This window comes from Ochlerotatus camptorhynchus, unplaced genomic scaffold (assembly GCF_037179485.1).
Source record: "Ochlerotatus camptorhynchus isolate MF236.1 unplaced genomic scaffold, CSIRO-AGI_Acam_v1.1 ptg000374l, whole genome shotgun sequence".
Taxonomy (NCBI): Eukaryota; Metazoa; Arthropoda; class Insecta; order Diptera; family Culicidae; genus Ochlerotatus; species Ochlerotatus camptorhynchus.
In genome coordinates this window covers 2619138-2633145 of record NW_027040862.1, presented here as the reverse complement: position 1 = coordinate 2633145, position 14008 = coordinate 2619138, and the positions used below count along the sequence as shown (strand labels likewise).

The following is a 14008-nucleotide window of genomic DNA, read 5'->3' as shown; positions in this document are numbered from 1 at the left end:
AGTACAGGCATCGAAAGCTCTCAATTAATAACTGTGGAAACGCATATAGAACAGTAAGTTGAGAGCAAGCAATACTTAAGCTAATATGCGATAAGCAATAAGAAGAAGCCGTGAGATACTTCCGTTAGAGTACGGCAGTGTGAAAATTGTATACAGAGAGTAGAAAGCGAGCAAAGGTCAATTTTCAGGAAGGTACGAATCGGGTTTATCATCTCCTCTACCAAACTCCCCCGTTGGGCACACAGTAAAAAAATAATTTTAATATTACATCAAAGTGGATGCACTTCAATCGTGTCGAAAATATGGTGTAATATTACTTGCCAAAAAGGAAAAAAAACATTTGTATTTGTATTTGTATTTAAAATAATTCATCTGACAATTTAGTCTTAATGAATAAAATAAGAGCTAATTTAACACAGACCTAATCCGATTTGCAAAACGTTCGGTTGGTTCATTGAACTCGAAAAACTCTTCGACAGCCGTAAACGCACGAATACACACTGAGATTGGTTCGTTGTTCCCAAACATGGTTCGGTGAAAACTTGGTTGCAGTAGCGTTGTATTCCGAAGAGATCTGCTCGGCTCACGAAAGTTCAACATCGCAAGCAGGTCGGGGGCATCAGTTTCACCATTCAACAGCTTAGCAATAAGCAACGATTGCTGTACTTTCCGTCGTTGTTCCAGTGTGTCTAAGCCCAACAGTCGGCATCTATCAGGATACGGCGACAAATTGTCAGGATCACTCCACGACAAGTTTCTCAGTGCCAGCCGAATGAACCGTTTCTGAATCCGTTCGATTCTTAGGCACCACGTGACATGGTGAGGATGCCAAACGACGGACAAATTTTCCAAAATTGGACGGACAAGTGCACAGTACAATGACTTCCAACAATGTGGATCCGAAAAATCCTTCGCAACTTTGGAAATAAAGCCCAACTGTCGCGTTGCTTTCGATATGAGCGCTGAACGGTGTAAATCAAAAGTCATTTTTGTGTCTAGTTGAACCCCTAGATCAGTCACACTGGTAACTCTGGTAAGAGTATCGCCGTCAATATGATAGTCAAACAAAATTGGATGTACCATGCGGTGAAACGTGATTATCTGACATTTTTCTACGCTAATAGTCAGTTTGTTTCTCTGGCACCAATCGGCAAACAAAGTCAGCGAGTTTTGCAGAAGCCAACAATCTTCTGGTGTGCGCACTACAATGTACAGCTTTAAATCATCTGCATAGACCAGTTTGAATCCTTCGCCCAGAACCAAAGCAGCATCGTTGAAGAACAGAATAAACAGCAACGGTCCGAGATTACTACCTTGTGGAACTCCAGACTTGTTTGAAAACGACGAAGATACACAATCCTTAACCTTCACTCGAAGTACACGCTCTGTAAGGTAGGATTCCAACCAAAAAACCAATTGCATAGAAACTCCAAGACGAGATAGCTTGTGTAGCAGTATGTTATGATCAATTTTATCGAACGCCGCCTTCAGGTCGGTATAAATTACATCGACTTGCGCGTTTTCCTCCATACTTGTTATGCACTTCGACGTAAAATTCAAAAAATTGGTGGTAACCGATCGTCCGGGCATGAATCCGTGTAGATCAGTGGATATGTAGCTTTTTGTGGCATCGAGAATAACTCCACCCACTATAATCTCAAACAATTTTGAGACAGCTGAGTTTTAAATCCCGTAAACGGAGAGTACTCCAGGTAGGCGAAACTGACGGCCGAATTCGTGGAACATTCGAAACAAGCCAATCGTTCAAAATGGAACAAAACATTTCCACCATTTCATCGACATCTATGATAGTAGATATCGCATTCCAGTCAACGTTTAGCAAAAAGTTCGAAAGGGCCGCAAAATCAATCATTCGAAAGTTTAGAGGTCGCTCCTCATGTCTTTCAATCGGTTCGTCACACGCCACAAGCGCTGGTAGAGAGATCTCAAGCGGGGGTGGTGAGAGTCAACGGGTAGCAACGGAACTGAGCAGCTATTCTCATTAACCTCACAATCAGGCAAACAAAAAACCAGATCGAGAATGCGATCGAGCGGATTGCGCACAAGATTCCTTTGGCCAAAGCATATAGATAATCCATACCATCCAAAAGAGTGCTACTGGACAGCGGTAGTGGTGAAGCATCACATTGGATGACGTTGTCAATTGAACACCAGCGCTTGCGTGGTTGATTATAATCACCACATACCAGGATAGCGTCACCAGTCGAATACTTTCCACAAAGCTCATTAAAGGAGGAAACGTGGTCATTGATTACAATTACATCTTGGCTATTGTCCTATGGAATGTAGATTGCACACATTTAAACCTTTCTGCCTTTGATCGTCGAGGAAACACATATTTGTTCCAAACTTTGCCCACTCACGGTTTGTACAACACGGCTGTCATATCACTGCGCACTAGCGATCAAAACACCACCGAAGCGAGATTTCCTACTATTAGCAGGGCTCCGATCACAACGAAAAACATTAAAGCCTGAACCAAATAGCTGCAGCGTCGTGATGCAGTTGTCCAATCCAGTCTCGGTCATGATGATCACATCGAAGTTGCAATCGGTTGCCGCTAGAAGTAGGTCATCTATTTTCGTTCTCAGGCCACGTACATTTTGATAATATATCCAGATATCATCATTATCGCGACGGTCATAGGAGATCAAAAGCAAAACAAACTGTATTGTGGTGACACCTAAGTTCCGGTTCAGTAACTAAAAACGTGATGATAGTTTTGTTTTTTTTTAAATGGCGGTGGTACGGAACTACTGAAAAATACTTGTGTATCACTGTGAATTTCACGGATTTCTATAATGAAACTATTCGGATATGGTAAAAAACATATCAACTCTATCCCTCACATTTTATATGGCTTTTAAAGAATAATCTGAACGAAAATTGAGATCCAGTTTTCAAATTTGCATTTGATTGAGGTTAAAATCTTTGCGTACTGAAGAAAGGTTCACCGTTTGTAACGACAACGACGTCATTTTCCTGGGATACCGGAAATATGATGCGAGTAGTATTCATATCATCGGATTTATAACCCAAAGCTCTACTCCGGGCCAGGTTTCACTCAAACTCTAACTGATCTTGCGTGCCTCGATATCATTTTTTTCTACAACTCCTAAAGCCATTTCCACATACTCGTCCAGTACGCAACTTTCAGATCTTTTATGAGGGGATTGCATCCTAATTCAATTCCATACGGGTGCATGTAATCACTGAGTTGAATTAATTAAAAAAAACGTAGGTTACAATTTACTTCCAACAAAATCACTTTGGGTGAAATGCTGGGCACAATTTTTTTCTATATGATATATGATATCCGAAAAACACAATTTTCATGTCTGCGTTGAATATTCAACTATCGGAACTAAGGTCAGTTTGTCGTTTTTTCCCTTCTGAACGTGATAAGCTTAATGGTTTTTCAGTATTTTGCGAGAAATTTAGAAATTGATATTTAATATTTAACTTTTAACCAAAGAATTTGACAGATGCAAGCAAAAGTATCATCACAAGGACGAAAGCGCCGCCTACATGTCGGTGCTAGCCTTTGAACGCGAATTGCACTGCAACGTACAATCAATGAGTGTAGGAAGTTCAAACTTGTCAAAATACTCGCCTCTGGCAGGATCCTGCGGGCTCCCACCGTGCACATAACACCGCATTACATTTGCATCGTCGTTACTGGACTGTCCTGGGGGTGTTAAAGGGAACTCCCTGGATGTGGTGTACATTCGACGTGTCAGGTTTTTTGAAATATCCATAAACTCCCTAAACATCAAACCGTTGGGTCAATTTTCTGCATTGAGGGCTTGCGCTTTTAGAGTTGGGTCGAGACCAATTTTGAATGACACGAAGGTCATGTTCGAAACATCTTTCCCTTCCGGCACTAGTCGAATGACATTCATTGATTCGTTTGAATCCAAATAATGGGAAACAATTTGTTTAGCATCTTTATCGGTGAACTTAGGTTGAAATCCAGACAGATAAAGCCAGAATACTGGTGTCGGAGCGGCAGGTGTGATGAAAGGAACGGAAAGGTCTTCAAAATTCATCGCGACGGCGCTTTGCACTTACTCTCGGCCAAACTGGTGTCCTGTTCTCATTTGATACAGTGAACATAGGCGAGGCATCAGGACAATTGTTTTGTGTCGGTGCAGATGAAATGTTGTCAACTTTTTTCTTGCCACACAATTATACTAATGTAAAAATAGTGCAGGCATCGAAAGCTCTCAATTAATAACTGTGGAAACGCATATAGAACACTAAGTTGAGAGCAAGCAATACTTATATGCTAATATGCGACATTAATACAGAGCATGAACTGAACTTACGCTGCTTTTACTGCATTTGTTTATTTTTGTGGCCATAAAAATCACATGAGATTTTCGATATGATTGAAGTGCATCCTTTTGGATGTAATATTAAAATTTATTTTATGCTGTACAGGGATGAGGGAAATTTTCTTGGAAATTCGAGAAAAGAAATGTGAGAATTCTGAATTCACTTACCTTATCAACCACTTGGGATTATCTGCAAAAAAAAAGAAAGAAAAAATCATTAGCTAATATTTCTCTTATCTCCCTCAGAACCGGCAAGAACGCCATGATGTTCCAGCGGACCGGTGACGACTACGGGACGATCTACAGCATGCTACCGTGGACGCGGTACATCTTCCCCAACCAAACCAAGTTCAAAACGATCCGCGAGGGAAGCCTCGGAGTGAACCGGTTCATCGAGTCGATCATCCAGAAGCGATTGGAAAGCCACGAAGAGGGCCACGTTCGCTGCTTCCTGGATCTCTACTTCAACGAGATGAAGAAAACGGCTCCCCTCGAGGGCGATGCCTTCGGTTTTCAGCGTAAGGCCGACAACTACTCAAGTTTGCCAAATGCATTTTTCCTACATTCCCTTTACACCTCCAGATGATCAGCTGGTCCTCGGCATCGTGGACTTTTTCTTCCCGTCCATTTCCGGTGCGACAACGCAGATTGCTTTGCTACTGGAGCGACTTCTCTGGCATCCAGAGGTCGTCCAGAAGATGCAAGCCGAGATCGATGATGTCGTGGGCCATGGACGACTCCCGTCGCTGGACGATCGCATCAATCTGCCCTTCACGGAGGCAACCCTTAGGGAAGGCATGCGAATCGACACCCTCGTTCCGTCGGGAATCGCCCACTGTGCCATGGAGGATACAACCCTGGCCGGCTTCGACATTCCCAAGGGAACCATTGTGCTGCTGGGTCTGGACTACATTCACATGCAAACAAGCATTTGGGGTGATCCGGAGAATTTCCGACCGGAGCGGTTCTTGGACCATCAGGGAAAACTATCGCTGGCCAAGGATGTGTCGGTACCGTTCGGAGCCGGAAAGCGGCTTTGCGCCGGGGAGACATTTGCTCGGAATACGTTGTTCCTGATCGTGTCGGCATTGGTGCAGAGCTTCAATCTTAAACAACGACCGACGGATAAGCTGCCGGACTTCGGGAAGAGATCGACTGGAGTGATAATCACGCCTCCCGACTTCTGGATTAAATTTGAACCACGATAAGTGCTGCCAGTTTTAACTTTTGATTTAAGTTTTCATTCATTACAATAAAAAGCAATCGACTTATAGATCGAGACAGACCGGTTGAAAATTGATTTGTTTAGATGACTATCCGCACGAAAAACAATTGCTGCTTTCAATAAATAACAAAATTGCAATCACGAAGAAACTGGTGGATTCCATTAGAAGTCGTTTGTAAACATGCAAGCCATCAGCACCAGACCTGTCCATGAATGTTTGTTTGATCCCGAAAGCCAACGATCTGGTAAAACTGGTTCCACAAACATTCGTCCGCTTACAATCACAGTAAACAAGTAATAAATACCATCATAATTACCATATTACAATCGTTATTACGCCGGCAAATTACGGTTGAGCGCCACCGTTGTCTCTCTGTGATCGTAGTTTGGATTGATCGCGTGTTGCGTTGATAGTTATTTCCTTACAAGCTCTATAAAAGCATGCCGATTGCTGTAGAACACGACAGGGATTAGTAACAGTTGGATTGATTGGTGTACTGCAGTTATCTGGAAACAGCTCTCAAGTTGCAATTGCCTCAGTTTTTGAGTTTACGAATCGTATCGTAATCGGAAATCGTGCAGGGGCTATCCATACCGGCTGATGTACCTCGTTTTTTATTATTATTATTAACGACCCTGTAACCAGTTTAGTAATCCACAAAGATGCATCCACACAACCTTTGCCTTCATCAATGGATCTATTCAAATTGAGCTTTACTTTCAGAATGCAAGATCTGGAATCAACTGTCAAATTCTAGAGAAAACCGTATCAACAATTAGCGACCTTTATGTATTTATCGTATTTATTTGTCCTAACTGCGACGCGTACAACAACCGCAACCGGGATGCCAGCTTTGTAGATATGTCTTCATTTTGAAGTAACTTGAAATTCTTCGAATTGAAGTCGGCAGGGTAGATCTTTAACTAACTTTGACTAACTAACACCCTTATTCCTATTTACGACGTACTTGTTGAAATTTTTGAAAATTCGTAGAGCTTCTGGAAAAATCGTAGAACTTCTGTAAAATTCGAAGAACTTGTGCGAAATTTCCAGAACTTCTGCAGAATTTATTGAGTTTAGTTTAATTCGTAGAACTTCTGCAAAATTCGGAGAAATTCTGCAAAATTCGTAGAACTTCTCCGAAATTCGTAGAACTTCTCCGAAATTGGTAGAACTTAAATTTTAAAACTTCTTTAAAGTCCGAAGAAATTCTTGGAAGTTCGTTGAGCTTCTGGGAAATTCGTGCAATTAATCATAAAGTGGGTGGATCTTTAGAAAAATTCGAAGAACTTCTGGAAAATTCGTAAATTTTCTGCGAAATTCGTAAAACTTCTGGGGAAATATTAGAACATCTCCAGGCACCATAAAAAGTTTTAGAACTATTGGGATGTTTGTAAAAATTCTTAGATGTTCATAGAACTCCTGGGAAATTTATAGAACTTCTGGTAGTTTGTGGAGCTTATGGACAATTCGTAGAACTTTGGGAAGTTCCCAGAACTTCAAGGAAATTCGTATAACTTCTGAGACATTTGTAGATCTTCTGATAGACCTTTGAGAAATTCGTAGAACTTATGGGGAATTCGTATAACTTATGTGAAATTTGTAGAACTCCTGGGAAATTTGTAGAACTTCTGTGGAATTGGTAGGACTGCTGGGAACTGCTTGGAAGTACACAGCAAAAAATTAATTTTGATATCACATCAAAGTGGATGCACTTCAATCAACAATCAATACGAAACCAACGATTTTAAATTGGCTCACTACTTGACTACCCTATTGGTCCCAAGCAAATCGATTACGTACCCCATTCTAGTCAAAATTCTAGTACTACACAATGTATGTTTTGATTCGCTATGAAAGTTTGACAGATAAAATGAGGGGCTCGTGGATTTTCCTATGTTTCGAGGGGTGCATCGATTAGCTTGGGACCGAAGAAAGTACCAGAGCTGAACCTAAAAGTTAAGCACGTTTCTTCGGGATTTTCTTGTCCTCTATGCTTCAATCGTGTCGAAAATAATTACTTAATTAATTACTTACTTGATTAATTACTTGCCAAAAAGGACACAATTATCATTAATACATTGCATGAACTGACATTACGCTGCTTCAAATGCATTTGTTTATTTTTGTGGCCATAAAAATTACATGAGATTTTCGACATGATTGAAGTGCATCTTCTTGGGTGTAATATTAAAATTTATTTTTTGCTGTTTACATAGAAATTCTTGGAAGTTTGTAGAGCTTCTGGAAAATTCATACGACTTAAGAGAAATTGGTAGCTCTTTCGTAGAACTTTCGGGGAAGTTCGTAAAGGTCTGTAAAATTCGTAAATCTTCTGAGAAATTCGAATAACTTCTGGAAAATTCATTGAACTTATTGAAAATCTGTTGAACTTCTTGGAAATTCATAGAGCTTCTGAGATTTTTTTTAGAAATTCGTAGAACTTATGGTAAAGTTGTAGAACTTCAGAGTAGTTGGTAGATCTTTAGGGCAGTTCGTAGATCTTAAGAAATATTCGTAGAACTTCTAGGAAAATTTTAGAAATACTGGAAAGTTCGTAGAGCTTCTGGAAAAATCGTAGAACTTCTGATAAATTCGTAGAACTTCTGCAAAATTCGTAGAACTTCTGAGGAAATTTAGAACTGTTGGGAAGTTCGTAGAAATTCTTCGGATAACTTGTGATAAATTTGAAGAACTTCTGGAAAATTAATTGAACTTCCGGAAATTCGTAGAACTTTTGGAAATTTTCAGAACTTCTGGAAATTTTAGAACTGCTAGGAAGTTTTTGGGGCTTTTGAGAAATTTGTAGCAATACTAGGAAATTCGTATAACTTCTGTGAAATTCGTAGAACTTCTGTGAAATACGTAGGACTGTAGGGAATTTTGAAGAACTTTAGGTAGATTAGTAGAACTTTTAAGAAGTTCGTCAAAGTTCTGAGAAATTCGTAGCACTTCTGGGAAATGCGTAGAACTTCTGGAAAGTTCTGGGAAGTCCTGGTAAATGAGTAGATTTTTTTTTGAGCTGCTGGGAAGTATGTACGTAGAAATTCTTGGAAGTTTGTAGAGCTTCTGGAAAACTTGTACAACTTAAGAGAAGTTGGTGATCTTTCGTAGAACTTTCGGAAAAATTCGTAGATCTTCTGGGAAGCTCGCAGATCTTCTGGGAAGTTCGTAGATCTTCTGGGAAGTTCGTAGAACTTTTGGAAAAATCATAGAATTCTGGGAAATTCTTAGATTTTCTGTGAAAATCGGATATTTTTAGAACTTCTGGAAAATTCATAGTTTTTAAGAGATTTTCAGAACTTCTGGAAAATTCATAGAATTCAAGACATGAACTTCTGCGAAATTCGTAGAACTTCAGGGATATTCCTAGAATTTCTGGGAAATTCTTTGAATTTCCGGGAATTGCTTAGAACTTCTGGGTAACTCGTAGAACTTAACGGAAATTTCTAAAGCAACTTCTGATAAATTGTAGAACTTTCGGGAAGTTCGTTGAAATTCTTGTAAGTTCGAAGAACTTCTGAGAAATTCCAACAACTTTTGGAAAACTCATTGAACTTTTTAAAAATTCGCAGAACTTCTGGGAAATTCATAGAATTTCTGAGAAATTCTTAGAACTAATATAAAAATGGTAAATTTGTAGAACTTTAGAGTCGTTGGTAGAAACTTATGAAATATTCGTAGAACTTCTAGGAAAAATTCAGAACTACTGGAAAGTTCGTAGAAATGTTTGGAAGTTCGTAGTGCTTCTGGAAAAATCATACAACTTCTAATAAAATCATAAAACTTCTGGGAAAGTTTAGAACTGTTGGGAAGTTTGTAGAATTTCTTACAAGTTCGGAGAACTTCTGAGAAATTTATAGAACTTCTGGAAAATTCGTATAACTGCAGGAAAGTTCGTAGAATTTCTTACAAGTTCGGAAAACTCCTGAAAAAAATTTAGAACATATGTGAAAATTTTGGAAAAATCGTATAACATTTTGGAAATTTTCAAAACTTCTGCAAAATTCTTAGAAATTCTGGGACAATTTAGAACTTTTGGGAAGTTTATAGAGCATCTGGGAAAATCGTAAAACTTCTGGGAAATTTGTATAACTTCTGCGAAATTCCTAGAACTTCAGGGATTATTTGGAACTGTTGGGAAGTATATAGACATTCTTATAAGTACGGAGAACTTCTAAGAAATTTTTTGAACTTCTGGGTAAAACATTAAAGTTTTGGGAAATTTGTAGAATTTCTGGAAAATTAATAGAATGTCAAAAAAAAATAGAACTTCTGCGAACTTCATAGTACTTTAGGGATATCCTTAGAACTTGTGGGTAGTTCGTTGAGCTTCAAGGAAATACGAAGAACTTCTGGGAAAACTTACAACTGTTGAGAAGTTTGTAGAAATTCTTATAAGTTCGGAGAACTTCTACGAAATTTTTAAAACTTCTGGAAAATTCGTTGAACTTCTGGGCAATTTGAAGAACTTCATGAAACTTTTAAAACTTCTGGAAAATTCATAGAACTTCAAGACAAAATTTAGAACTTCATAGCACTTTAGGGATATTCTTAGAACTTCTGGGAACATTTAAAACTGTTGGGAAGTTCGCAGAAATTCTTGAAAGTTCGGAGAACTGCTGAGTAATTCTAAGAACTACTGGGAAATTCGTAGATTTCTAGAAAATTTGTAGAACTTCTGGTGAATTCATAGAACTACTGAGAAAATCAGCTTATCTGAAAGAGCTTATCTGAAACTTTTTTTTTCAGAAGTTCTAAGATTCTTATGATTTTTGGGAAATTCCCAGATTTTTTCGGACGTTCTCAGACCTTTTCAAATGTTCCAATTTTTTCGGAAATTTACTGATTTTCTAAGAAGTTAGAATTATTCTAAATTTTCAAGAATTATTCTGAAGTTTGCTGAGTTTTTCTTATCTTTCCAGATCATCTGGATGATCTATATTTTAAATTATATTGCTCGCCTAGAGGCTATTTTTGTTTTTCGGATTAATTCCAAGAAGAAGCTCCACCGCAGCAGTCACGGAAAATCCGCCAGACACGCTAAAGCATTAGAATATCTATTAGAACCGAAAGAGTAATTATAATTAATCACACAATTTACCTTGCTACTGGACGCCATTCTAGCAACCAATGGCAACTAACGCTCACTTTTTGACTAGCCTACTGGTCCCAAGCAAATCGATTAACATGCCCCATTCTAGTCAAAATTCTAGTACTTCACTATGTTTGTTTTGATTCGCTATGAAAGTTTGACAGATAAAATGAGGGGTTCGAGGATTTTCCGATGTTTCGAGAGGTGCATCGTTTAGCTTGGGACCGAAGAGAGTACCAGAGCTGAGCCAAAAGTTGAACATGTTTCTTCGGGACCTTCTGGTCTTAGAGTTACCTCTAGGGTTCTAGTCTTGTTATATTTCTCCATTCCTTGTAATAATTCTCTGAAAATCCCTTTACACCAATCAATGAAAAACCCGGCCTCAACAGTCGAATGAAAATTACAAACAATTCTATTCCGTTCGAAAAATCAAACGTCAAGTCAAACCGTCATGTTGAAAAAGTGTAAACACAACCAAACATAAAATCTCTCTAATAAAGTAAAAAAATAAACAAAAATTGCATCCGACATTATTTTTGAGCAGTTATCTCGAATCAGATCAACAGATCAAATAGTCTAAGGTTGTGAACCATTTGCTGAGGCTGTGAACCATTTGCCGAGTTAAATTTAACTCGTGGTTAAAAGTGACATTTCGAAAGTTATTTTCTATGTTCGAAAATCTCTGTGCTGTCGATCGACCGGTTTTCGAGAAGAACTCAGCCAAAGTTATCAAAATTTAACTTCTTGTCTGTCAGAAGTAACCATGCTCGGATAGCAGGGTCAATCGATAACTTTCCATCTGTCAAATTTTAACTAAAAGTTAAAATAATCCACCAAATGGTTCAGAGCCTGAGTTAAATTTAAGTCGTTGTTAAAAGTGACGTTTCGAAAGTTATTTTCTATGTTTGAAAATCCCCGTGCTGTCGATCGACCGGTTTTCGAGCCACGGTTGTTAAAATTTAACTTCTTGTCTGTAAGAAATAACCATGCTCGGATAGCAGGGTTCATTGATAACATTCCATCTGTCAAATTTTAACCAAAAGTTAAAAAAAAATCGCCAAATGGTTCAGAGCCTAAATAGACTTTTAGACTAGCTCAAAATATCACAAATGTCAAAAATGAATTAGAAAATAAGGGCCCTTATTACCGATATCACTTCACGGTGAAGTGAAAACTTATCACTCACGGTGTAGTGATTCCCATTTGATTTACACGGCAATCGCTTCACCGTGAGTGACACCTGGTCACTTCACTTCGTTTTCACCTTGAACTGATACCCGTAATAAGGGCCAAGGTCTATTAGTAGTTTCTTATGAGACACGTTTACTTTTAACATTCAATTCGTATTCATGGTGTAAATAGGGCTATCAATTTGGTTAATAATCATCTGAATTTTCCACTGAATTTGGTATCATTATCGATGATGTTCTTAAAGTGGCCCTACTGCGTTACCACTTCTACAAAGTTTTCCTGAATTTTTACAAAGCTTCTTGAATTACTACGAACTTTGTGAAGTAGCTAAATCAGCACCCAAAGCTATCTATGTGCTGTTGATCGGACTGGGGCGATCCCCTGGGTTCATTCTTCGTCTCGTGGGTGCGTGCCGCTAAGAATAACCTCAGATTGCGTGGTCATCGGAAAGGAAAGTTCGGCCTCGCGAGCACCACCCGTTACCACGTGGTTGCCACAATCCGCGAGTAGTCTGTCTGGGGAAAGTTAGCCACTGCCAGAGTGAATCGTCCAGACTCACGTCCCGGGTAAAACTCAAGAACCAGTCCTGATCAGATCCTAGCTCTCCCAGTGTACACCTCCGTCGCCCTAAGGAAGCCGGGAGTCCCCTTCCTGGTGTTATAGAACGCTGTCTTGGCATCCAAGTCGCCCTTTCGCACTCACCGCCCGGTCGTCGAAGTCGGTAATCCACCTGCTCGCATCCTCATGCGACGACCCGTCTGCAGTCTCGACAAACAGACCGGTCACAACGTCCGGACACACGTGGCGATAGTCAAGCACCCGTGATCGACGAGCGACGACGGCGTCCACCACCAACCCACTCCGTGGCTGGTGAAAGGTAATCCAACGATCGACGGACGCTGTAAGTACCTGAACCATTTCTTTAGTACCCACACGAACACATTCCACCTCCAGTAGGGAAGACAGTTTATAGTAGTAGGGGAAGAAAGGAGAGAGGGGATTTAATCCCAGGTTGACTCACGTTTAGGGACCAGATACATGGAATGACGTCACAGTTAGGAGAAGGTAGGGTGAGGGAAATGTTTTAATAGTTACAATACAGATATCAATCTTAACAAATAGACTTTGGAGATAAACATATTGCATGAGTGGAAGTACAAAAAAAAAACTTTTATTGTTTTTGTCTCAATAAACACAATGCTTTTCGTTTCAAATAAGTGAAATAAAATTGAACTTATTACGCTAATCAAACCGTATTTTGGGAGAATGTATGGAAAAGGATATTGGGAAGTTGGTTGAAGGTTTAGCACATCCTTGGAGGTGGATTCTGCTGTAGGGTTGGACAAACAGCTACCAGGGCAAACCGATCTGAGTTCTGACAGACGACTCTCGTCGTCTGGCGCATAAGTCAGAATTTTTGAGGCCCTACCAGGATCCTCCTTACAACTTCTCTGAAGCTCCTCGATTTTCAATTAAATTTATAGAATTTCTATGATGGCTTCTGCTCATCTACAAAGCCCTTGAAGTTCGACGGAGCTCAATGAAGTTAAATGGAAATCCTTTAGCATCAACGAAGTTCCCCGAATTTATCCAAATTCACTAAATTACTCTAAAGTTTGCAATTTTTTTTTTACCAAGTTGATGAAGCTCTATATAGTTCCCTTAACTGCCCTAACATGAAGTTGTTTTGAAGTTTTACGAAGACCGCTGTGCTTGTACAAATTTAGTTTAACTCCTGTAAAATTTACCTATGAACATCTATGAAGTTCTACAACAGTCCATGAGCTTTTACGATAATCTTTCAAATCAAATGATGTGCTCTTATATTGTACGAAATTATCTCAATTTCTATGAATTTCTATAAAGACTCAGTTTTATAAATCTGAAATATTGAACTCCTTCCCCGCCAGCAAATTTACCGTGAACACATTTCGCTGATCTCGTTGAAGATTTTTGCTAAATACACCTGGCATCCCTGGCCGCAATAATCATTTGCATTTACTTCATTTAAACTACCAACTGATACCTTCCGACAGCGGCAGCAGCAGCAGCAGAAGCGATTCTATAAAACCACCCCCATACACTTCAAACAGGTTTAGTCTAATCGCATCTAATCTCAAGTGTGCTAGTAAACAATC

At 39.3% G+C, this 14008-nt stretch overlaps 2 protein-coding genes across 2 annotated transcripts in view; one reads left to right on the top strand and one right to left on the bottom strand.

Annotated features, from left to right (window-relative positions):
• The window catches only part of LOC135710278 (uncharacterized), a 98799-nt gene extending 94251 nt beyond the window's left edge, over window positions 1-4548 (bottom strand). The window contains exon 1 of the mRNA XM_065232802.1: window positions 4527-4548. The gene's annotated coding sequence lies outside the window, so the exon portion shown is untranslated. The remainder of the gene's footprint in view (window positions 1-4526) is intronic.
• LOC135710264 (uncharacterized) overlaps window positions 1-5566 on the top strand; it is a 47144-nt gene extending 41578 nt beyond the window's left edge. The window contains exons 6-7 of the mRNA XM_065232783.1: window positions 4605-4876; window positions 4941-5566. Coding sequence (XP_065088855.1) covers window positions 4605-4876; window positions 4941-5566 — 898 coding nt within the window. The remainder of the gene's footprint in view (window positions 1-4604; window positions 4877-4940) is intronic.
• The last annotated feature ends 8442 nt before the right edge of the window (window positions 5567-14008 follow it).